This window comes from Ruditapes philippinarum, unplaced genomic scaffold (genome assembly GCF_026571515.1).
Source record: "Ruditapes philippinarum isolate M1 unplaced genomic scaffold, ASM2657151v2 ctg635_1_1_1_1, whole genome shotgun sequence".
Taxonomy (NCBI): domain Eukaryota; kingdom Metazoa; phylum Mollusca; class Bivalvia; order Venerida; family Veneridae; genus Ruditapes; species Ruditapes philippinarum.
In genome coordinates, this window is record NW_026852468.1 from 413,094 (window position 1) to 436,450 (window position 23,357).

At 35.5% G+C, this 23,357-nt stretch overlaps 1 protein-coding gene across 1 annotated transcript in view; it reads left to right on the plus strand.

Moving 5' to 3' along the window:
- Positions 1 to 23,357, plus strand: part of LOC132713667 (SCO-spondin-like) — a 44,533-nt gene that overhangs the window by 12,033 nt on the left and 9,143 nt on the right. Inside the window, 18 exon segments of the mRNA XM_060696320.1 lie at positions 1,256 to 1,458; positions 3,581 to 3,751; positions 4,376 to 6,894; positions 7,159 to 8,458; positions 8,530 to 8,541; positions 8,544 to 9,848; positions 10,027 to 10,197; positions 12,447 to 12,614; positions 12,864 to 13,037; positions 13,530 to 13,709; positions 14,093 to 14,272; positions 16,823 to 16,846; positions 18,142 to 18,321; positions 18,475 to 18,654; positions 18,927 to 19,106; positions 22,084 to 22,254; positions 22,545 to 22,715; positions 22,994 to 23,161. Of these exon segments, the coding sequence (XP_060552303.1) occupies positions 1,256 to 1,458; positions 3,581 to 3,751; positions 4,376 to 6,894; positions 7,159 to 8,458; positions 8,530 to 8,541; positions 8,544 to 9,848; positions 10,027 to 10,197; positions 12,447 to 12,614; positions 12,864 to 13,037; positions 13,530 to 13,709; positions 14,093 to 14,272; positions 16,823 to 16,846; positions 18,142 to 18,321; positions 18,475 to 18,654; positions 18,927 to 19,106; positions 22,084 to 22,254; positions 22,545 to 22,715; positions 22,994 to 23,161 (7,457 nt within the window).

The window sequence follows — 23,357 nt, forward strand, 5'->3', positions numbered from 1 at the left end:
CATATGCTTGTATCACAGCTGCTTTGATATTTTGCTTTTGCATTTCATGTATACTTTTCAGTAATATTTTCAGAACTATGTCGTTTTGTTCTAAGCTTGCCAAACCAAACTTGTTGAGAATGCATGTGATTAAAAAAACTTCTAAAGAAATATGTACTTTACAGAAACACCCAATAAGCATGACTTCATTAGTCTGCAGCGTTCTTAAAGACAAAATTTAAGGCAATTAGATATTTTCTTCATCATCCTCATTCATACTTTTAAAAGTTTATTTTACGGAAATAACGTAGAATTTTGTTTTAAATGATATTTTGAATTAAATGAACATATATGTTTTAAAGGAAGATACTTATTAGAAGTTCATGAATTAATTATTTCCTAAGCATCACTTTACAGAAAGGAGCTAAATGTAGTGTTACAATTGTGGTGAAAAAAGTTGAACATACTTTATATCGTAAAATTGTTCACAGCAAATGCCGTAAAACTACAGTATAAGTTTGCTTCGCGACACGAGCACTGATCATAATTTGAATGACCACCATATGATTGTTGTGAAAGCGTACATGTTAACAGGTAGGTTTAGCGGTTTTATTTCTCTCTCGTAGACCCATATGAGCCGCGTCACGACAAAACCAACATAATGGGTTTGCGACCAGCATGGATCCAGACCAGCCTGCGCATCCGCGCAGTCTGATCAGGATCCATGCTGTTCGCTATCAGTTTCTCTACTTGTTATAGACTTTGTAAGCGAACAGCATGTATCCTGATCAGACTGCGCGGATGCGCAGGCTGGTCTGGATCCATGCTGGTCGCAAACGCACTATGTTGGTTTTGTCGTGACGCGGCTCATATCATATTACTTAGAAATGTCTGCGTTTAATGAATCTATTATCTTGTGTCTAGTTTAACATCATCATGTTCAATTGTTTTAAACCAAATAAGCTAAATAAAATAAAAATGCATTTTATTTCGTACTATCAAAGTTAAGATTGTTGGACAAAAAGAAAGTCAATAAACTATAAAATAAGACGACGTTGCAACAATTAGATTACAGACTTAGTTGTGTTTTTTTTTAATTTCAATGAAAGTGGCTTTAATGAGTATACTCTTCTAGTTAAGCCATTCTAAAACCAACGGATGGAACTCGATTTCCCCAACTTACTTATAAGTTGTCATATACGATATAGCTCGACTGATCATATTAATTTCTAAATCACTTATTTAAATAATACTGTAGTTTTATTTTTAAATGAAGTCGTATTATATTTTATATTACTATTTTCAAAGTTGACGGTGGATTCACAGATTGGATAACGTGGACAACCTGCACAGTCACGTGTGGCACTGGTACAAGATCGCGAACACGTGATTGCACAAATCCCGCCCCTCAATTTGGCGGCAGTAACTGTGGTGAACCTTCCACTGAGAGTGAAATTTGCAACACGAATCCATGTCCAAGTATGCACTTTACCCTTTGCGTATTTTACCCTTGCACTGAAATATTACAATAGAAACTTTGATTTAGAACTTGTACCCAACTATTCACGTGTGTGTTTTCAGCACTTTGTTACCCTGAGTTTTAAATTTGTTAGGGACTTTTCTCCTTTAATTAACACATATGGAATAGAGCGATCTATGACTCTTAGTATCAATCAAAATAAAAAAGGCGAGAAAATTACACTCTTGACGAGCAATACTAAGTTGGGGTAAATTACAGCACGGTCCATACCCATAGCACAAAGCATTTTTAAGCCAAATCACCAAATGATCTCGTAAGAAAAAAATTAAAATTCGTCGTGAATGTAAATACATGTATATCTTTAAAAGACCGTGTGAAAAAAACAAGCATGGTTTCCATGTGATATTTTCATGTGCTTAAATTAGTTCATAGATAAAGGCGCCTCAATAAGTCTGGTACACTGAAATAAATGTATTTGTAGAATTCTATTTTTAATATGCTGAATAAGACAGAAAAGCCGGCCACAAGTTAAATACTGCCAGAGAATTTTGACAGACAGCTAGTTTTGACGTGATAATATTCGAGGAAGAAGTCTTTGAGCGTTGAAGTTTGAAATGATAATAATAATGATAAAAAAAACAAACAAAAACAAACAGAACAATCATCTTGAGAGTAGCACTGATTTCAAAAACATAGCTTTTGCCTATTGTTGAAAGGTGTTGTTAAAATAAGTCAAAAGTTTAATTTACCGAGAAGTTTTTTGGTGTTTTTTTTTCTTCAATTTTTCGTTGTTGTAAAAAGGTTATTTTTTTTCCAGATGTCCGTTCTGGAGTATTGTATTGTAGCTTTTATTTAAATCATTCGCTGTCCATTTTCTCATCAAAATTACTATATTAAAGACATTTTGTTAATATATATTGCTTTATTTTATGCTTTTCAGTGGATTACTGATTTATCCGTGAAAATTATATTTGATAATTTCACAGTGAAAATTATTAAAATATAATTTCACTTTTTTCAATGACAAAACTACTTTTTTAAGATTTTCCCCATGTGGTACCTCAAATTTATTTTTACTGACAATATCAGGCTGTTAAAAAATAGCAAAGCTGAAATAGATAAATAACTTAAATGTCAAAAGTAATAAAGAGATAAAACTTACTTCTATTCCTTCAAATTCCAATCACAAAATTTCGTCTCTAAATTTTTTTGTTTCGTTTTTACAGTCTGAAAAATACATTCCTTCCCCATGCTAAACTGCTCTTGATGACATTTGGGCATATTAAAGTATTCTATGAGCAATAACTGCCGTATGCTTTATGAAAAATTGAAAAGCATTGACAGCCATCACTCGTAAAATAAGTTAAATAACCTAGCGTTCCTTACAATGCCTTAGCAAGCTTCCAAGTTTTCCATTTTCCTAGCTCCTTTTCTGAATGTTTTCACCTCTGTCAACACTTATTTTTTGTCTGTTACAATCCTCAAATAAGTTTTCTTTCTTTTAAAAAGGTGTATGACTAACAAATCCAAATTTTATCCTTCTGAATCTTACAAAATTATTTTCCTCCCATGAAATACACAACTTTAAAAAATGGCTGCCGCTTACATTTTACAAAGCCAGGTCTAATATAAATTCGCAGTAAGTAACAGAAATATGGATGGATGGTTGGACTTTTTCTCCTACAAGAATTGTTTGTTTTTATTATTAAAACAAGCGATCATTCATATTTTTTCAACAAAATGAATAAATATCACCGTCATTTAACCTTGATTGGCGGACTTATTTCTCAGCTCAAGACTTCTTGTTTTTCAATGAGAAATTCCCTCTAAATGGGGCTCTCAATGGGGGAAACAGATTTTAATATTAACGTTAAAATTATGGAAATTTCGTTTTAACTTGTTTTAAAGCATAAAATAAAAAGAAAATTTGTCTGTTTGTTGTGTAAGATGTAATTTCATTTCATCTCGTGAACTTTAAAAACAGTATTCTCACTCGTGGCTACGCCACTCGTGAGAATACTGTTTTTAAAGCCCACTCGATGAAATAAAATTTCATCTTACACACAAACAAACAAATATCCTCTATGTATTATATTTTCATAATTATATTTCATTTTCCAGTTGATGGTGGACTGACTGAGTGGACTGAATGGTCTGAATGTTCTGTCACATGTGAAACCGGAAACCAGACAAGGGAACGTTCTTGCACGAATCCGGCACCGCAATATGGAGGCTTAAACTGTGTGGGAGACATTCTTGAAACAAAATTGTGCGTTCTCGGACCATGTCCAAGTAAGTAGAGCAATTATTATGATTTCCCTAAACTTAGAACCTGTTTGCAATGTAAGAGTACTTAATCCCCCGTAACCCCTACTTCCCGCATCCCACCTCAAACAACTGTAGCTCTGTTATCTTCTACGACAATCATATTAAATTAAACATTACTATTATTTATGATGTGCTTGTAACTTTAACTTTGCAAAAGCCTAATTCAAACAATACATCATGATTTAACCACGTTATTATTTTACAATTAATTACTTGGAGTATGATTATAGCAAATTAAATTTAACAAAAACGATAGATAAATCTGTTTATTTCCTCAATATTTGGAGCGTAATAACAGTTTGTACTAAATGAAATACAATAAAAAACATTGTCTTTCTTTTATTTAGACTGACCTTTTTTATGAACAAGTATTGTCAACATCATTTCGTTATCATAGCAATGCATTCATAAAAAATATTTAACTTAGACATGCATAGAGTAAAAGCAAATTTGAGTTCATGTTATTTTAAAAAAAAAAACAAAATTTTGTACCGGGGTATTTAAGATATAATGGAATTATAATGGGGTAGGAATATGATATGTTACGACATTAAATGTATAAAGTGACTTTATTATTTCTATTACAAGTCGATGGAGGTTATACTGAATGGAATGTGTGGACGGCATGTACTCTCACTTGCGGGACAGGGGAACAATCCAGATCTCGAGAATGTACCAACCCAACTCCACAGCACGGAGGTCTTCCATGTCCAGGTGATGCAACTGAAACAGTTAATTGTAATACAGATAATTGTCCAATTAATGGAGGATATACTGAATGGAGTGAGTGGACGATATGCACTTTAACTTGTGGAGGAGGGGAACAATCAAGGTCTCGAGAATGTACCAACCCAACTCCACAGTACGGAGGTCTTCCATGTCTAGGTGATGCAACTGTAACAGTTAATTGTAATACAGATCATTGTCCAATTAATGGAGGATATACTGAATGGAGTGAGTGGACTGCGTGCAATGTCACTTGCGGAGGAGGAGAGCAATCCAGATTTCGAGAATGTACCAACCCGACTCCTCAATACGGAGGTCTTCCATGTCCAGGTGATGCATATGAAACAGTTAATTGTAATACTGATAATTGTCCAATTAATGGAGGATATATTGAATGGAGTGAGTGGACTGCATGCACATTTACTTGTGGAGGAGGGGAGCAATCCAGATCTCGAGAATGTACCAACCCGACTCCTCAGCACGGAGGTCTTACATGTCCAGGTAATGCAACTGAAACACTTAATTGTAATACGGATAATTGTCCAATTAATGGAGGATATACTGAATGGAGTGAGTGGACTATGTGCAATGTCACTTGCGGAGGAGGAGAGCAATCCAGATCTCGAGACTGTTCTAACCCACCTCCTCAATACGGAGGTCTTCCATGTCTAGGTGATGCATCTGAAACATTAAATTGTAATACTGATAATTGTCCAGTTAATGGAGGATATACTGAATGGAGTGAGTGGACTGCGTGCAATGTCACTTGCGGAGGAGGAGAGCAATCCAGATCTCGAGACTGTTCTAACCCAACTCCTCAATACGGAGGTCTTCCATGTCTAGGTGATGCATCTGAAACATTAAATTGTAATACTGATAATTGTCCAGTTAATGGAGGATATACTGAATGGAGTGAGTGGACTGCGTGCAATGTCACTTGCGGAGGAGGAGAGCAATCCAGATCTCGAGACTGTTCTAACCCAACTCCTCAATACGGAGGTCTTCCATGTCCAGGTGATGCAACTGAAACACTTAATTGTAATACGGATAATTGTCCAGTTAATGGAGGATATACTGAATGGAGTGAATGGACTGCATGCTCATTTACTTGCGGAGGAGGAGAGCAATCAAGGTCTCGAGAATGTACCAACCCGACGCCTCAACACGGAGGTCTTCCATGTCTAGGTGATGCAGCTGAAACACTTAATTGTAATACTGATAATTGTCCAATTAATGGAGGATATACTGAATGGAGTGAGTGGACTCCGTGCAATGCCACTTGCGGAGGAGGAGAGAAATACAGATCTCGAGAATGTACCAACCCGACTCCTCAGCACGGAGGTTTTCCATGTCCAGGAGATGCAACTGAAACAATAAATTGTAATACTGATAATTGTCCAATTAATGGAGGATATACTGAATGGAATGAGTGGACGATATGCACTTTTACTTGTGGAGGAGGGGAACAATCAAGGTCTCGAGAATGTACAAACCCAACTCCACAGTACGGAGGTCTTCCATGTCCAGGTGATGCAACTGAAACACTTAATTGTAATACTGATAATTGTCCAATTAATGGAGGATATACTGATTGGAGTGAGTGGACTGCGTGCAATGTCACTTGCGGAGGAGGAGAGCAATCCAGATCTCGAGACTGTTCTAGCCCACCTCCTCAATATGGAGGTCTTCCATGTCCAGGTGATGCATCTGAAACAATAAATTGTAATACTGATAATTGTCCAATTAATGGAGGATATACTCAATGGAATGAGTGGACGATATGCACTTTTACTTGTGGAGGAGGGGAACAATCAAGGTCTCGAGAATGTACAAACCCAACTCCACAATACGGAGGTCTTCCATGTCCAGGTGATGCAACTGAAACACTTAATTGTAATACTGATAATTGTCCAATTAATGGAGGATATACTGAATGGAGTGAATGGACAGTATGCACTGTAGGTTGCGGAGGAGGGGAACAATCCCGATCTCGAGACTGTTCTAACCCAACCCCTCAATACGGAGGTCTGCCATGTCCAGGTGATGCAAATGAAACAATAAATTGTAATACTGATAATTGTCCAATTAATGGAGGATATACTGAATGGAGTGAGTGGACAGTATGCACTGTAGGTTGCGGAGGAGGGGAACAATCCAGATCTCGAGACTGTTCTAACCCAACCCCTCAATACGGAGGTCTGCCATGTCCAGGTGATGCAACTGAAACAATAAATTGTAATACTGATAATTGTCCAATTAATGGAGGATATACTGAATGGAATGAGTGGACGATATGCACTTTTACTTGTGGAGGAGGGGAACAATCAAGGTCTCGAGAATGTACAAACCAACTCCACAATACGGAGGTCTTCCATGTCCAGGTGATGCAACTGAAACACTTAATTGTAATACTGATAATTGTCCAATTAATGGAGGATATACTGAATGGAGTGAATGGACAGTATGCACTGTAGGTTGCGGAGGAGGGGAACAATCCCGATCTCGAGACTGTTCTAACCCAACCCCTCAATACGGAGGTCTGCCATGTCCAGGTGATGCAAATGAAACAATAAATTGTAATACTGATAATTGTCCAATTAATGGAGGATATACTGAATGGAGTGAGTGGACAGTATGCACTGTAGGTTGCGGAGGAGGGGAACAATCCAGATCTCGAGACTGTTCTAACCCAACCCCTCAATACGGAGGTCTTGCCATGTCCAGGTGATGCAACTGAAACAATAAATTGTAATACTGATAATTGTCCAATTAATGGAGGATATACTGAATGGAGTGAGTGGACTGCGTGCAATGTCACTTGCGGAGGAGGAGAGCAATCCAGATCTCGAGACTGTTCTAATCCAACTCCTCAATACGGAGGTCTTCCATGTCAAGATGATGCATCTGAAACAATAAGTTGTAATACTGATAATTGTCCAATTAATGGAGGATATACTGAATGGAGTGAGTGGACTGCGTGCAATGTCACTTGCGGAGGAGGAGAGCAATCCAGATCTCGAGACTGTTCTAATCCAGCTCCTCAATACGGAGGTCTTCCATGTCAAGGTGATGCAACAGAAACAATAAATTGTAATACTGATAATTGTCCAATTAATGGAGGATATACTGAATGGAGTGAGTGGACGACATGTACTGAGACTTGCGGAGGAGGGGAAAAATCCAGATCTCGAGAATGTACTAACCCAACTCCTCAATACGGAGGTCTTCCATGTCATGATGATGCATCTGAAACAATAAGTTGTAATACGGATAATTGTTCAATTAATGGAGGATATACTGAATGGAGTGAGTGGACAGTATGCACTGTAGGTTGTGGAGGAGGGGAACAATCTAGATCTCGAGACTGTTCTAACCCAACCCCTCAATACGGAGGTCTTCCATGTCCAGGTGATGCAACTGAAACAATAAATTGTAATACTGATAATTGTCCAATTAATGGAGGATATACTGAATGGAGTGAATGGACTGCGTGCAATGTCACTTGCGGAGGAGGAGAGCAATCCAGATCTCGAGACTGTTCTAACCCAACTCCTCAATACGGAGGTCTTCCATGTCAAGATGATGCATCTGAAACAATAAGTTGTAATACGGATAATTGTTCAATTAATGGAGGATATACTGAATGGAGTGAGTGGACAGTATGCACTGTAGGTTGTGGAGGAGGGGAACAATCTAGATCTCGAGACTGTTCTAACCCAACCCCTCAATACGGAGGTCTTCCATGTCCAGGTGATGCAACTGAAACAATAAATTGTAATACTGATAATTGTCCAATTAATGGAGGATATACTGAATGGAGTGAATGGACTGCGTGCAATGTCACTTGCGGAGGAGGAGAGCAATCCAGATCTCGAGACTGTTCTAACCCAACTCCTCAATACGGAGGTCTTCCATGTCAAGATGATGCATCTGAAACAATAAGTTGTAATACGGATAATTGTTCAATTAATGGAGGAGATATACTGAATGGAGTGAGTGGACAGTATGCACTGTAGGTTGTGGAGGAGGGAGCAATCCAGATCTCGAGACTGTTCTAACCCAACCCCTCAATACGGAGGTCTTCCATGTACAGGTGATGCAACTGAAACAATAAATTGTAATACTGATAATTGTCCAATTAATGGAGGATATACTGAATGGAGTGAGTGGACTGCGTGCAATGTCACTTGCGGTGGAGGAGAGCAATCCAGATCTCGAGACTGTTCTAACCCATTTCCTCAATACGGAGGTCTTCCATGTCAAGGTGATGCAACTGAAACAATAAATTGTAATACTGATAATTGTCCAATTAATGGAGGATATACTGAATGGAGTGAGTGGACTGCGTGCAATGTCACTTGCGGAGGAGGAGAGAAATCCAGATCTCGAGACTGTTCTAACCCAACTCCTCAATACGGAGGTCTTCCATGTCAAGATGATGCAACTGAAACAATAAATTGTAATACTGAAAATTGTCCAATTAATGGAGGATATACTGAATGGAGTGAGTGGACGGCATGTACTGAGACTTGCGGAGGAGGGGAACAATCAAGATCTCGAGAATGTACTAACCCAACTCCTCAATACGGAGGTCTTCCATGTCAAGATGATGCATCTGAAACAATAAGTTGTAATACGGATAATTGTTCAATTAATGGAGGATATACTGAATGGAGTGAGTGGACAGTATGCACTGTAGGTTGTGGAGGAGGGGAACAATCTAGATCTCGAGACTGTTCTGACCCAACCCCTCAATACGGAGGTCTTCCATGTCCAGGTTATGCAACTGAAACAATAAATTGTAATACTGATAGTTGTCCAATTAATGGAGAATATACTGAATGGAGTGAGTGGACTGCGTGCAATGTCACTTGCGGAGGAGGAGAGCAATCCAGATCTCGAGTCTGTTCTAACCCAACTCCTCAATACGGAGGTCTTCCATGTCAAGATGATGCATCTGAAACAATAAGTTGTAATACGGATAATTGTCCAATTAATGGAGGATATACTGAATGGAGTGAGTGGACTGCGTGCAATGTCACTTGCGGAGGAGGAGAGCAATCCAGATCTCGAGAATGTTCTAACCCAACTCCTCAATACGGAGGTCTTCCATGTCCAGGTGATGCAACTGAAACAATAAATTGTAATACTGATACTTGTCCAATTAATGGAGGATATACTGAATGGAGTGAGTGGACGGCATGTACTGAGACTTGCGGAGAAGGGGAACAATCCAGATCGCGAGAATGTACTAACCCAATTCCTCAGTACGGAGGTTTTCCATGTCCTGGCGGTGCATCTGAAACACGTTTATGTGGAGGAATTAACTGTGCAGGTAAATTTTGAAACTGTTGAAATGTTTTGATCTAGTCTAGTTTGTTTCCATGTCCGGGTTAAAGTTCTTGTAACATGTGTTCGATTTTCTTGTCACGTACATTTTCAATATATTGCATATCAGAATATTTCGTAGTTGACTTAGTGTCAATTTCATAATTTTGAATGAACTATTGTAGTGCATGGTGGATTTTCTGAATGGACACTGTGGAGCACATGTTCAGTGACCTGCGGCTCGGGGCAGCAATTGAGGGTACGTGAATGCAACAGTCCGAATCCTGAGTTTGGTGGAGATGACTGCTCAGGAGAATTTACAGAAAACAGGGAATGTAATGAACTCCTCTGTCCGGGTAAAATTGATTTTTGCATAATTATACTGGTATGTTCATAACATACAAAACAATGGATTATAATACAGTTTATGTATATGGATATAAGTCATTGGTGATATTTTATAAAACGGTATTAGGCAACATCGAGAAATTATATATACAGTTTTTGGTTTATGTTATGATAAAGAATATTTGCTTTAAACATTTCAAACCGCTTCTCAATAGAGGAAAATACTTTCTCCAATTATATGTTAAGACAATTTTCACCAGTCAACCAATATAATTATACATGTATATTAAACATTTAGGTTATATACGGAATGAAATTATTCATTAGAATTTGACCATGTATTGACCGAAAAATAGTACATGTACTTGAAGGCCTTCTATATGTTTCGAATTTTAATGCTACTGATTTTGGAAAATATAGCAGCTGTTGCAAAATAATAGATCAAACATAAAGAAACCAAGTACGATACAGTGCCGAATATTAAACAAAACAGCATTTCATAGAAAAAAGTTAAATTTTCATTCCACTTTACTAAAACAGCTTCTTAATTTCAGAGAAGTTTAATTACAATTGATCTAAAATATCTACATGATAGAATTACACAATGCGCCATTACATTTGTCAATAGTTAAGAGAGATTTAGTGAACAGAATAATCCCCTACCATTACAAATGACACATGAAATTATCGATCTAAATGTTGTTGATTCGAGTCTCGCCAGGGACTTTGAAGAAGCTATCCTGTCAGCTTACAGAAGGTCAGTGGTTCTACTGGAGTGCACGAGATTTTTGTTTTTGATAATACGCACGGTAGTGTATTCCTTCAAATAGAAAGCTGAAAAATCGCGAAATTACCTTTATGTTTACTTAAAATCTAACAAAATAAAACAACAAACGTTCACATTTTGTTTCACTCAACACATAATATTACGTTCGTGCAGGTATGCGCTTCCTCAAGCGAACTAAAGCGAGTGTGGGAGATTTTTGTGAATTTGACAAACGATCATTTAGATGACCGATGCCATAGTATAAGTTTAGACTATACATATATTTGTTGTTCTAAAGACTATTAAGATCGTTTACCAATACTGATACGACTTAATAACACTTAATCATTCCATTACCGCGAGTCTAACCAAAGTTGACATGTATACATGTACGCGGTATTTTTGTTTGTTAAGTAGTTCTATTGGAATCTTTTTGTTTGCAAATGCGTATACTGACACGTATGATCTTAGGTTTGCGGCGGGTTGCCTTGGTAACGAGAAACAGAAGAATACGGCATTACAATGGTTGGGCGATAAATCGCCGACCCAAAAAATGAAAATGCACTTAATGATTACATAAGATCTATTCAATTGTCCTCCATTTTTAGATGAATTGGGTTTCTCGTTATGGAGTGACTGGACCTCGTGTACAAAATCATGCGAGACGGGTATAAAGGCTCGCTCCCGCGAATGCCAGGATTCAAACATTGGTTGTATCGGGTCAACAATTGACACAGCAATGTGTAACACCCAGCCGTGTCCAAGTATTGACAGTGTGAAAACCCCATTTTAGTTTTATTTTGATAAAAAAAAGCAACCCTCGTTTACCCTGGTGAATGTTTGTGAAGGTTTTGTTTAGAATCAGAATATTTTTCAATGTATGAGTGACTGGTAGCGGTGGTTTAGGCAAGACATCATTATCAGTTACACCCAGCCTATTGTTATCCTATCATAAATCTAGTTTGCACATACTAATTCTTTACTATTCTTGGTGTGTGGTATTGCCGTGTGCTATTTGACTGTTCTTCCTCTTTGCACTCGAAGACACAATTCATTATTTTCTTCCATGTTTTGTTTTTGTGATTTGCCATTATAAATCTATGTATGTTTGGTTTATTCATTGTTATAACCAGTTATGAGAAAGTTGAATCAACAAATCTAAAATCAAGTCCAACAAAAAAATGGATCCATGTTATCCAATGTAACATGTTAAATACTAAAATCTCTATTTAGATGAGATGTACATATTAAAAAAAATATTATAAAACAATAAAAAAGCACACATTAGTCAGATAGGTGTTCAGTAAAAATATAATAAAAGGGGAAAATATGAAATATTTGTTATTTATAGCGTATGTCACAAACATCATAAAGATTCATGGCAAAGACAAAGAAAAGATAATATGCCTTTAAGTGTCACAAGTTGCTTATTTCTAGAAGTGAATGCTGTATAAGTTTTTATGCAATCTGTTGTCTTAACAATCGTTTTAGTCGATGGAGGATACACGTCTTGGTCAGAATGGAGTCTGTGTTCTGTAACTTGTGGCGTAGGAGAGATGACTAGGTCGCGCGAGTGTTCCAACCCGACACCTGAATATGGAGGGGCTGATTGCGATGGTGTTGCAAATGAAACATCGGCGTGCTCCTCAGAATGTCCAAGTAAGCGTTATAAAAGTTGTTTATATGCAGCGAGGTGAAATATACCATTTGCTTTACAGCAATATGTCTATAATGTAGATAGGCGATTGATCTTTCAACTATTTAGATTAGTGGCAACGTCATATAACTGTTTATTGGACGTCATATACTAGTAACTGTTTATTAAACGTACTTATTTTCCAAGAAATGTTTTTGTTAATAGAAATTAAGTAAAAATTTAAAACTAATTACTACAACATTATAACATAGTTGATGGTCAGTTCACTGAATGGACTACGTGGACGCAGTGCTCGGCGACATGTGGGAACGGAGATCAAACAAGATCGCGTTCATGCTCGAATCCTGTACCTCGGTTTGGTGGTGTTGATTGTATTGGAGCCACAGAAGAAACAGAAACTTGTAATTTGGCCAGTTGTTCTCCAGGTATTTTTTTATTTGATGAAATTTCCAGGCGCGCACTGTCCTAATTACTGTTTAGTAATTGTTGGGTATGTACTTTACAGTTTAAAATCGCTGTTTAAAATCGAGTAATACTCGCGCAATATTGTTTGTTTGTTTTTTGGTCCATCGAGAATACCACCTTAAGATATTTCTATAATGGCCATCTTGATTCATTTAGATTTGTTGCTGTTTTGTTTACGTGCGACTTCGCAGGTGCTTACATAATATTGCCTACAAATAAGATCTATCAGAACAAATAAAGTACATGTACCCACAATTTACACGGTAAAGGTTGAACTAAAAATTAACAGAAATACTATTTGTCTTTTATCTGCAAAACCTTTTGTATGCGTAAGATAAAATGATTTTTGTCGCAGAATATTTTGATATAATATTAATGAATGGTAAATATTTTGTTATTAGTGATTTTATATGACAGATCAATATTCAAACATGTGTATTACCACTTTTCAGAAAGTATAGATGGTGGTTTTAATGACTGGTCGGTTTGGACAGCGTGTTCGGTGACTTGTGGAAGCGGTCAACAATCAAGGAACAGAACCTGTTCGAATCCTGAACCTCAAAACGGCGGAAATGTTTGTGAAGGTGATTTAGAGGAAACGCAACCGTGTAGTTCAGACAGCTGTCCTCCAGGTAAAAAAAATGAAACACATACTACTTGGGTAGAATCAATAACAGACGTTCGCATCACTTGATACATTTTATTTTTTAACTTAAGTGCAGTTTCACTTATTGTCTACACGAAACAAGCAATCATGGTTTCAAAGAATGTAAGCTGAATGTCAAAATATTGTCAAAAATCAATAGGTGCACTTATTAACCTCTTTGAAATTCCTATCAACTGATTATTTCTAGAGATCCAAAGTAAATTTTGTACAAAATAAAAATATTAGTTTTTTGTTTGTTTTTGCTTCTTCTATGATCATTATTTATGTGTTAAAGTTTTCATTATAAGTTAGTTTCAACATCGTTTTCGAGAAAATATTTGTTAGCTCTTTATGTATTAATTATTTCAGAAATAATTGATGGTGGTTTTAGTGACTGGTCGGATTGGACAGAATGTTCGGTGACTTGTGGAGGTGGTGGACAAACAAGGAACCGGACATGTTCGAACCCCGAACCTCAGAACGGCGGCAGTGATTGTGTTGGTGATTCAGAGGAGACTCAACCATGTAGTACAAGCAGCTGTCCACCAGGTAATAAAACATACCAAAACTATCCTGCAATTTGTTGAAATGAAACGTCATAGCTTGAATTAGTCAAAACAAAACTTGATTGTTTGAGGAAAAGTCATTCAAGTTTTCTTTTATTTTGATCTTACCGTTCTTTCCTAACAGTGCGGTTTTGTTTATTTCACACATTATTTATTATTAAAAACTAATGAGTAATTGTAATTTAACTGTAAAGTCATGTTGGTTGTTTAATGGTTATTAAATGCAATATCAATTGTATAAAAATAGTATCTTGTTAAAATGTAGTAGGAAAGGATGTACATGCATGTATGTTCGCTTTATGTCGGCTCGCCACGGCGAGCCGGTATTACGTTAGGATTTTACTGAGAAACAACCTAAAACTCCGAATCCATCCAAACATTCAATCGAAGCTTGGCTTCCAGCTTTCTACAATATTTATCTATCAGGGCTAGGATCAAAAATTATTTAGCCAATCAAATTTAATCTTACATAGCGTCAAAAAACCTTCAATTTTCACGCCATTTTTAAAAAGCAGCAAGTATTATTTTGAGCGCAAAGATATACTGATGATTAAAATGTTTGTTTTCATGAATTCTTTTCAATAAATCATATTTACACTGACTTTTGATTTAGCGATCTCACCTGTTCCTCTGTTTGGTTAATTAACATAAGTGTACATCTGGTTCTGTGCATTTTTTTCTTTTTCCTTTTTTCCGGTCATTTTATCTTTTCCGGTATTTAGTGTATATATTTACTGGCCGGGATCCGGGACTCCCGGACTGGCCGGGATCCGGGACTGGCCGGGATCCGGGATCGTATAAGATATAGGGGAAAAACAAATAAACTATATTTGTGTTGATTATTGTCGTAATGAAAGGCCATTAAACGTTAAGTTTTTTTTATTGTATGTAATGAACGTTAAATTAATTAAACTTAGGATATAAATATATTTAGAGCTATTTATTAACAAACTTAAAATGCGGAAATCACAATACTTATAATTATATGCCGAATTAATTGGAAAAATCAAAGACTACATTCTTGAATTGGTCAAATCCCGGGATCCCTTTATGTTTTAATGCGATCCCAGCTTTTCTGAAAACTATATTCTTGAACTGGCCAATTCCTGGGATCTCTTTATATTTTAATACGATCCCGGCTTTTCTGAAAACTATATTCTCTAACTGGTCAATTCCCGGGATCCCTATATGTTTTAATACGATCCCAGCTTATCTGAAAAACATCTTAGACCGGTCAATTTCCAGGATCCCTATATTTTTAATAGGATCCCGGCTTTTCTGGCTGAACTGATTGACAACTTGTGTTTACTTTAGGACTTGTGTCTGTCACTCATTCCAATACTAAATAACATATTACAACTTAACTTCGTATAAAGAGACATCTAAAGTTATGAATTCTACCTATCTAACATTTATGTGTTCAAGGTAAACAGGCCATACAGTAAATGTGCATAGACATAGGGACTTCATTTTATCTGTTTACATGCATCTTCATATATACTCATATTCCTCTTTGTTAAACTGAGAGAACTGGCTTCCATCACTTTTATTTTGATGTTCGCTCAAGTCTCTTCAGCTAACAGAACTGTCATTTTTACATTTAAACGCACCCCTGGAAAAAAATTACGAAGCGAGTCGCTACTAGCTTTTTTGGCTTGCAGCCACGGCTGCAAGCCATTTCATATGGAAAACTTGTTCCGGTTAGGTGGTTTTCTGCTTACATTTGTAAGTGCATGATTGAACGGGAAACCAGCTACAATCGTGCCAATCGCAACTTTACGGCCTTTTCCGTCACTATTCGGATTAATGATAATAGCCGATGTAGTTCCGATTGCAATCGTGACAATTCGGGCGATTCCGTCATACTGCGGAATCAGACGAAGTAATATTACGGAAATCTAAGCTATTTTAGTTACTTCGGTAATCCCAGTTTGTTTATATAAATAGGATTCGTATTTTTACTTGATTTATTGATTTAAACCGTAATAAATCATAAACGAAATTGTTCCGTTTCAATTCTTTTTCAAGACGCAAAAGTTAATTTCTTTTATAATTGTTTTTTGTCTGTATTAGTTTTATAATACAATAGAGGATGTTGACTGTAGTAGTATTCCGTCTTCAAAGGGTGGTCCAAATCACACAGAATATTAGTGCATGATCGAGTTATATTTAGATCTACTGAACTTGGTGAGGTAATCTAAAAATAGCCCATGCATATCATTAACCTTACCACGTGATGATCTATAGATAGCGCATCGTATCTGTGAACATGCTTATTAATTGGTACCACGTAACGAGGTGGAAATGAAATGTGCACACTTGTTTCCTTTTATTTTCTTTATTAGTTTTAATTATTTTCTTTATTAGTTTTATACAATAGAGAATATATTTCAAATCGTTTTGACAAAAATATTCGTTTTTACAAAAATAAAAACAACTACAGTAAATATGTTGGGATGAAGGCACAACTGTGCAAGCCTTTCCTTTTAAAAGGAAACTTTATTAAAAGCTAACCTTGTTTATATTAATGTAGATAGGCGCAGATCGGCACCAAGTGGTAAATATCTTTTGACATAGAAACAACTTTGGGGTCATGGCTAAATTAGACATTGCTTCATAATTAATGTCGTCTGCGTTATAATTTGATTTTTGGTGACATGATTTAGTATGAAAGTTTTTGTTTTCATAATATCCTATGGGTATCAGGCTACTGTATTACGTACAATCTGTCCTTATTCATATTTATGAAATTTTTAATTTATTTCATATTTATAAAATTTGCCATAACCATATTATATATACATAATAGAATAGTAGACATTTCTTTCACACCATATACTTATAATAATAATTATAATAATATATCTTTATTTAAAGAAGATAACACATGAAGAAATACCATCGTAGAAAACAATACATATCTTAATTTTAAATGTGGCCTTCTAAACAATATATAGAAACACAAACACAAAAACATCATAAAACAATAACAACTACTTAGTATTTCATTAAGATTTTGTCCTAAAACTTTTTTTGACAAACGCTCCTTTTAGATATTAAATATCATTTATACAATTTTCATTTACAAATATTTTAACAAATATACATGCATGATAATAATTATAAATAATGACATAATGACAGAGTTATGAAGATATTTATTTGGTCTGCAAGATATGTTTTTATACTTATTTTTAAAAGATGTCAGAAAATTAGAAGAACGTATATTAGATGGTATTCTATCCCAAATCTTTGCACCATTGTCACAGAAAGTTTTTTTTTATATCATAGTTTGTGCGGCGTTTAGGAATAACTATGTCATTATGTGATTTTGGAAAAAGTCAAAAGGTTATTACAAGCTTTATAAATAAGAATTCCAGTGTGAAAATTACACCGTTCATTGAATGACATTCACCCAAGTTCTTTCAGTATATCTTGATTTCTTATTCGTGGTGTTTTGTTTAAAATAATCCTTGCAGCTCTTATTTGCATTTTACCTATTTTATTTAAATACTTTAAATTTGCTTTGCTCAACACGGTACAGCAAAAATCAAAATTCGATATTATATAAATATTATGCATTATAAAATAACTGTCTAACGCAAAAGCAAGATCACGTTTAAATTATTTTATTCCAAATTAGCTAAAGTCTGCATCGTATCACTAATTTATTAGCAAAAAATCTTTGAATGATGTTTGTATTTAAATTAAAGCTCTAATAACAATCTGACTGGAAGTAGAGGGTAGAAGTTCCTTATGTGAGTGCTTTTACCAAATAATTTTTTTTATGCCATTTACCTTCAGACATATACATAAGATATATTATGACGTTATGAGATTTAATTATTTCAGAAATTATAAATGGCGCTTTCAGTGACTGGTCGGTTTGGACGGAGTGTTCTGTAACTTGTGGAGGAGGTGAACAAATAAGAAGCCGATCATGTTCGAATCCCGAGCCCCAGAACGGCGGCAATGATTGTCTTGGTGAATTAGTGGAGACTCTGCCGTGTAATACAGGCAGCTGTCCACCAGGTAAGAACTGAATTATTAAATTCCTTTATATTTTTAAAAATGACATTATCTATGAAATAATGTATGCCATCAGTTTTATAGATTGTTGAATGCTGAATGATAATATCGTTTGCAAGTCTATATTGGCGAGCTACATCTAACAATTATTTTCAGAAATTATAGATGGCGGTTTTAGTAACTGGTCAGATTGGACAGAATGTTCGGTGACTTGTGGAGGTGGTGAAAAAACAAGAAACCGGACATGTTCGAATCCCGAGCCTCAGAACGGCGGCAACGATTGTGTAGGTGATTCAGGGGAGACACAACCATGTAGTACAAGCAGCTGTCCACCAGGTAATTAAATAATGCACATATGGTGATGAAAAAAATGTAATATTATGGTAGGGAAAACAATAGAGAACATTAACTAAATGTTCATACTTGAATAAAGGAATTATCAGTTGGTCATATTAAAGTTATACCCACACAAGCGTTTGTGTGATATGTTTTGTAATCGCTTACGTGAGTTTCTCTGTATGCTCTTGAAAAACAAAACAATTTTTTAATAAAGAGAGAAAACTAAATGTATACGTACCATGATTTATATCAATCATAATATATTTCAGAAATAATAGATGGTGGTTTAAGTAACTGGTCAGATTGGACAGAATGTTCGGTGACTTGTGGAGGTGGTGAACAAACAAGAAACCGGACATGTTCGAACCCCGAACCTCAGAACGGCGGCAATGATTGTGTAGGTGATTCAGGGGAGACACAACCATGTAGTACAAGCAGCTGTCCACCAGGTAATTAAATAATGCACATATGATGATGTAAAAAGTGTAATATTATGGTAGGTAAACAATAGAGAACATTAACTAAATGTTCATACTTGACTAAAGGAATAATCAGTTGGTCATTAAAATAATACTCACACAAGCGTTTGTGTGATATGTTTGTAGTCGCATACGTGAGTTTCTCTGTATGTTTTTGAAAAAAAAAATAATAAAGAGAGAAAAATAAATGTTTACCTACCATGATTTATATCAATCATGATATATTTCAGAAATTATAGATGGCGGTTTTAGTGACTGGTCAGATTGGGACAGAGTGCTCTTCGTCTTGTGGAGGTGGTGAACACACTAGGAGCCGGACATGTTCGAATCCCGAGCCCCAGAATGGTGGGAATGATTGTGTTGGTGATTTAGAAGAGACCCAACAATGCAACACAGACAGCTGTCCACCAGGTAATAATATGGATTAACACTAGCCTAAAGTAGCTTGTATTGAAACTTCATTTTTCTACATTCATAAAAAAGAAATAGATTGCCATAAAATATTAGGTTTTCGGTTTATGTCAATGCTTACTGAAGAAAAGTTTTTGTAAGCAAATAAAACAAACATAGAAACAAACAAACTCGAGTGTTGAATGTTGTAAAGTCGATATTTTAGAATTAGTATCTGGTATAAAGGGTAAACAAATTTTGATATAACCAGGTATGCCTTACTGTATTTAATTTATGATGATTTAGGTTGGCGCAGGTCGGCTACACGTGGTAAATTTATAATTTAATTTTGAAAACCGCATTGGCTCTAGGAATACAAAATACATTGCTTTGTAACTTCTTTATTTTTTGTGGTGACAGGATATAATTTGTGTTTTCCCTTTACCAATATCATTCTTAGACTGTTAATTCAATTATCTTTGCATGGGTGATTTTTTATTGATATTAAACGAAACAATGGTATGTATTACAGCTACTTTATAATGGTGTGATACAGATTATTTTTTAAGATCATAAACAGAATAGAAGGAAATCTAGATCACACTCATGCAGCAGTAAAACTAACCATTTGAACATCTACGTCAAATATATATCAACGTATCTTGAATATCTTATAAAAGAAATTTATATGTTTAATGTTTGAAGAGACAAGGGTGTGGTGGTGAGACGTAAAAATATTAAAGGAAAGGCCAATCGAGTGAAATGTTATAAAAAATAGACTGAAAACCGAAAACTTTGATTTATAGAGTGTTAATTTAACTGCAAAACTTTGCACGCCCCTAGCACCGACCAAAGCTGTATTGAAGAGTTTAGATATCATTTTTTTTGATGAATGTTTTTGCAAAGTTATCTTTAAGTAATTTCGAAGGTAGGTAACGAGAAAATGCCCTATTTACATGTATATACAATGGCTGATGTAAGTTTATTTGCATTAAAAAACAAAGTGGATGGTGGTTTCTCTGTCTGGACAACATGGTCAGATTGTACAGTGACCTGTGGTGATGGTCAACAAACTAGATCACGTACATGTACAAATCCAGAACCTCAAAATGGAGGCAATAATTGTGTCGGAGACACAGGAGAATCTCAAATCTGCAATTTGACAAGCTGTTTGCCAGGTATAAGATGTTGTACAAAAGTATATGTTTTGTCACTCCATGTTTCTTTTTGGTTTATATACATTTGTTTTCTACCATTACACACATACAAAGTATTGATAATCATTTGTTGACATGTTCATTTGTTAGATATGCCCAGTCTTTCGGCGTATATGTTATACGACAATTTTTTTTATTCGTTTTGCATGTGGTAGATTTGCTTGCATGATATCAAAATCATAAACTTCTATTTTCATGTGAATTAGATTGTGTAATGAAAGGCCTGCTATAACATAAAAATATGTTGATAGTATTTAGTGTCATACTTGAAAACGAACTGCGAAAGAGTTATAAATTGATGTTGTTGGTAAGTGTGAGATACATAATCCGATATAACATTTCAATATGTGGCAGAATTTTTTTAGAATTATAGAACATGATATGTTCATGCATCACATATATTTATGTTCATACTAAATCACTTTAGAACTGTAACAACATTATTCTTTCCAGAAATGTTTTTATAAGAATATCCAAATGATATTTTCTATTGTTAACATCAATATTTGAAATACTTATGGAAAATGTAACCATTGTAGACCAATTCACTTTGAAGGAATTGCCCCAACATGTATCTCGTAGTCTAATGACACTGTTTGATACTCGGGCGGATATATTCTTTATAATTATATGCAAATAGATATTTATGTGATGTTTTTATTTTACTACATGCACAATATCTTCGTAAATTTATATATTTTGTTGTACTAAATTTTTGGTCTTACAATATATAATAAATGTTAACAATATTTGTTATTATCAACTTAAACACAAATGCTTTCCTTAAGTTTCATAAAAACCTCAAGCAACACGTCACTTCTTAGTGACACTTGTATTAATGGTTTGAGAGTGATTATAACTTGTAAAAGTATTATTGTCACTAGCTTATCTAAATAATGTTTACCAGTACGATATTTATACTCCTTTATATTATATGTATGTGAAAATGATAGTTTTATCTAATTATTTCAGAAATTATAGATGGCGGTTTTAGTGACTGGTCAGATTGGACAGAATGTTCGGTGACTTGTGGGGGTGGTGAACAAACTAGGAGCCGAACATGTTCGAATCCTGTACCTGAGAACGGTGGCATTGACTGCGTAGGTGACTTAGAAGAGACCCAACCTTGCAACACAGACATCTGTCCACCTGGTACCAAAATTCAAATCATTTAGTTGTTTTTAAGGACAACATAAAGCTATTTATTGTGACAAGTAAACGTGTTTATTTATAACACTTCACTTGATTGTTTGGAAAAAAAATCTGAATTATTACTTAAAAGTTAACATTATTACATAGTTATATGATAATTTATGTTTGATTACATTAAAAATGTACAGTTGATGGTGGATTTACTGAATGGACAGCGTGGACAGAATGCTCGGTGACCTGTGGAGACGGACAGCAAACCCGAACACGCGAATGCACGAATCCTGAACCTCAGTTTGGCGGAAACAATTGTGAAGGGAACATTGAAGGGATTATGGCTTGTAATTTAGCACACTGTCCAGGTAAATATAACCTGTTATGACATTTTATATCAGTTCATATGCTGTTTTTTACTGCTTGTTAAGTCAGCAGATAGGGACAAAATATAGACTGACTGAAAGCATACTTGAGAACTTGAGATAACAGGGATAGATGAAATAATGTTCATTGAAAATTGCTTGTAAAATGATCAAATACATGTATATGCTTGAATATTAGGGCTCAATTACGAAATATGCATGCTCTTTGTCATTTTAGTCGCTATTATTAATTACCAATGATTATAAGCACACATCTAATACCTATTTTATAGTTAATGGTGAGTTCACCGACTGGAGCATATGGAGTGAGTGTTCCGTCACGTGCGGAAACGGAACACATATCCGATCACGTGACTGCAGTAATCCGGAGCCTCAGTATGGTGGGGAAGATTGTGTTGGGGAAACAGAAGAATCTGAGACTTGTGAGCTTGATCCCTGTCCGGGTAATATAAACAGATATATTGTGTGAATTAGAATTAAATGAAAACGATTTGCCCTGGAGCATACATAATGGTGCACACAGAGTAGGGCGTTTAAGAAGTTCTTAAAAACGCTCGTACATTTCAATTTTAAACAGTGTAATGATCACTACACAATAGATATCTGCAATGATGCATACATTTATTTGTTAGGCATTTCGCACAAGGGAATATGCCTACTTTTTAATGCTTCTCTTCCTACCTTTCCAAAATATATATGGATGGTTTATTTCATTATAAAGTTGATGGATACTGGCTGAGTTGGGAAGATTGGACACTATGCTCTGCGTCATGTGGCAGCAGCGGTACACGTGAAAGAACGCGCACGTGTGTAGACCCGTTAAATGGCGGTAATCCATGCAATGGGGCCGGGGAGCAAGTGGAATTCTGTAATACACAAGAATGTCCATGTAAGACATTGTGGTATATGTTTATTAAATTTCAAACCATTATCAATTTTTCTCATTCCTGCGTCATATTAGGTATCTGCTCTGCTTTGTTTGTAGCAGTAATTTACCTGCTTTCGTGTTCAAAATAAATGATAATTATGTACCTCTATGTCAACGCTTCACTAGGGCTATGTACTATTACATGTTTTAATGTTTT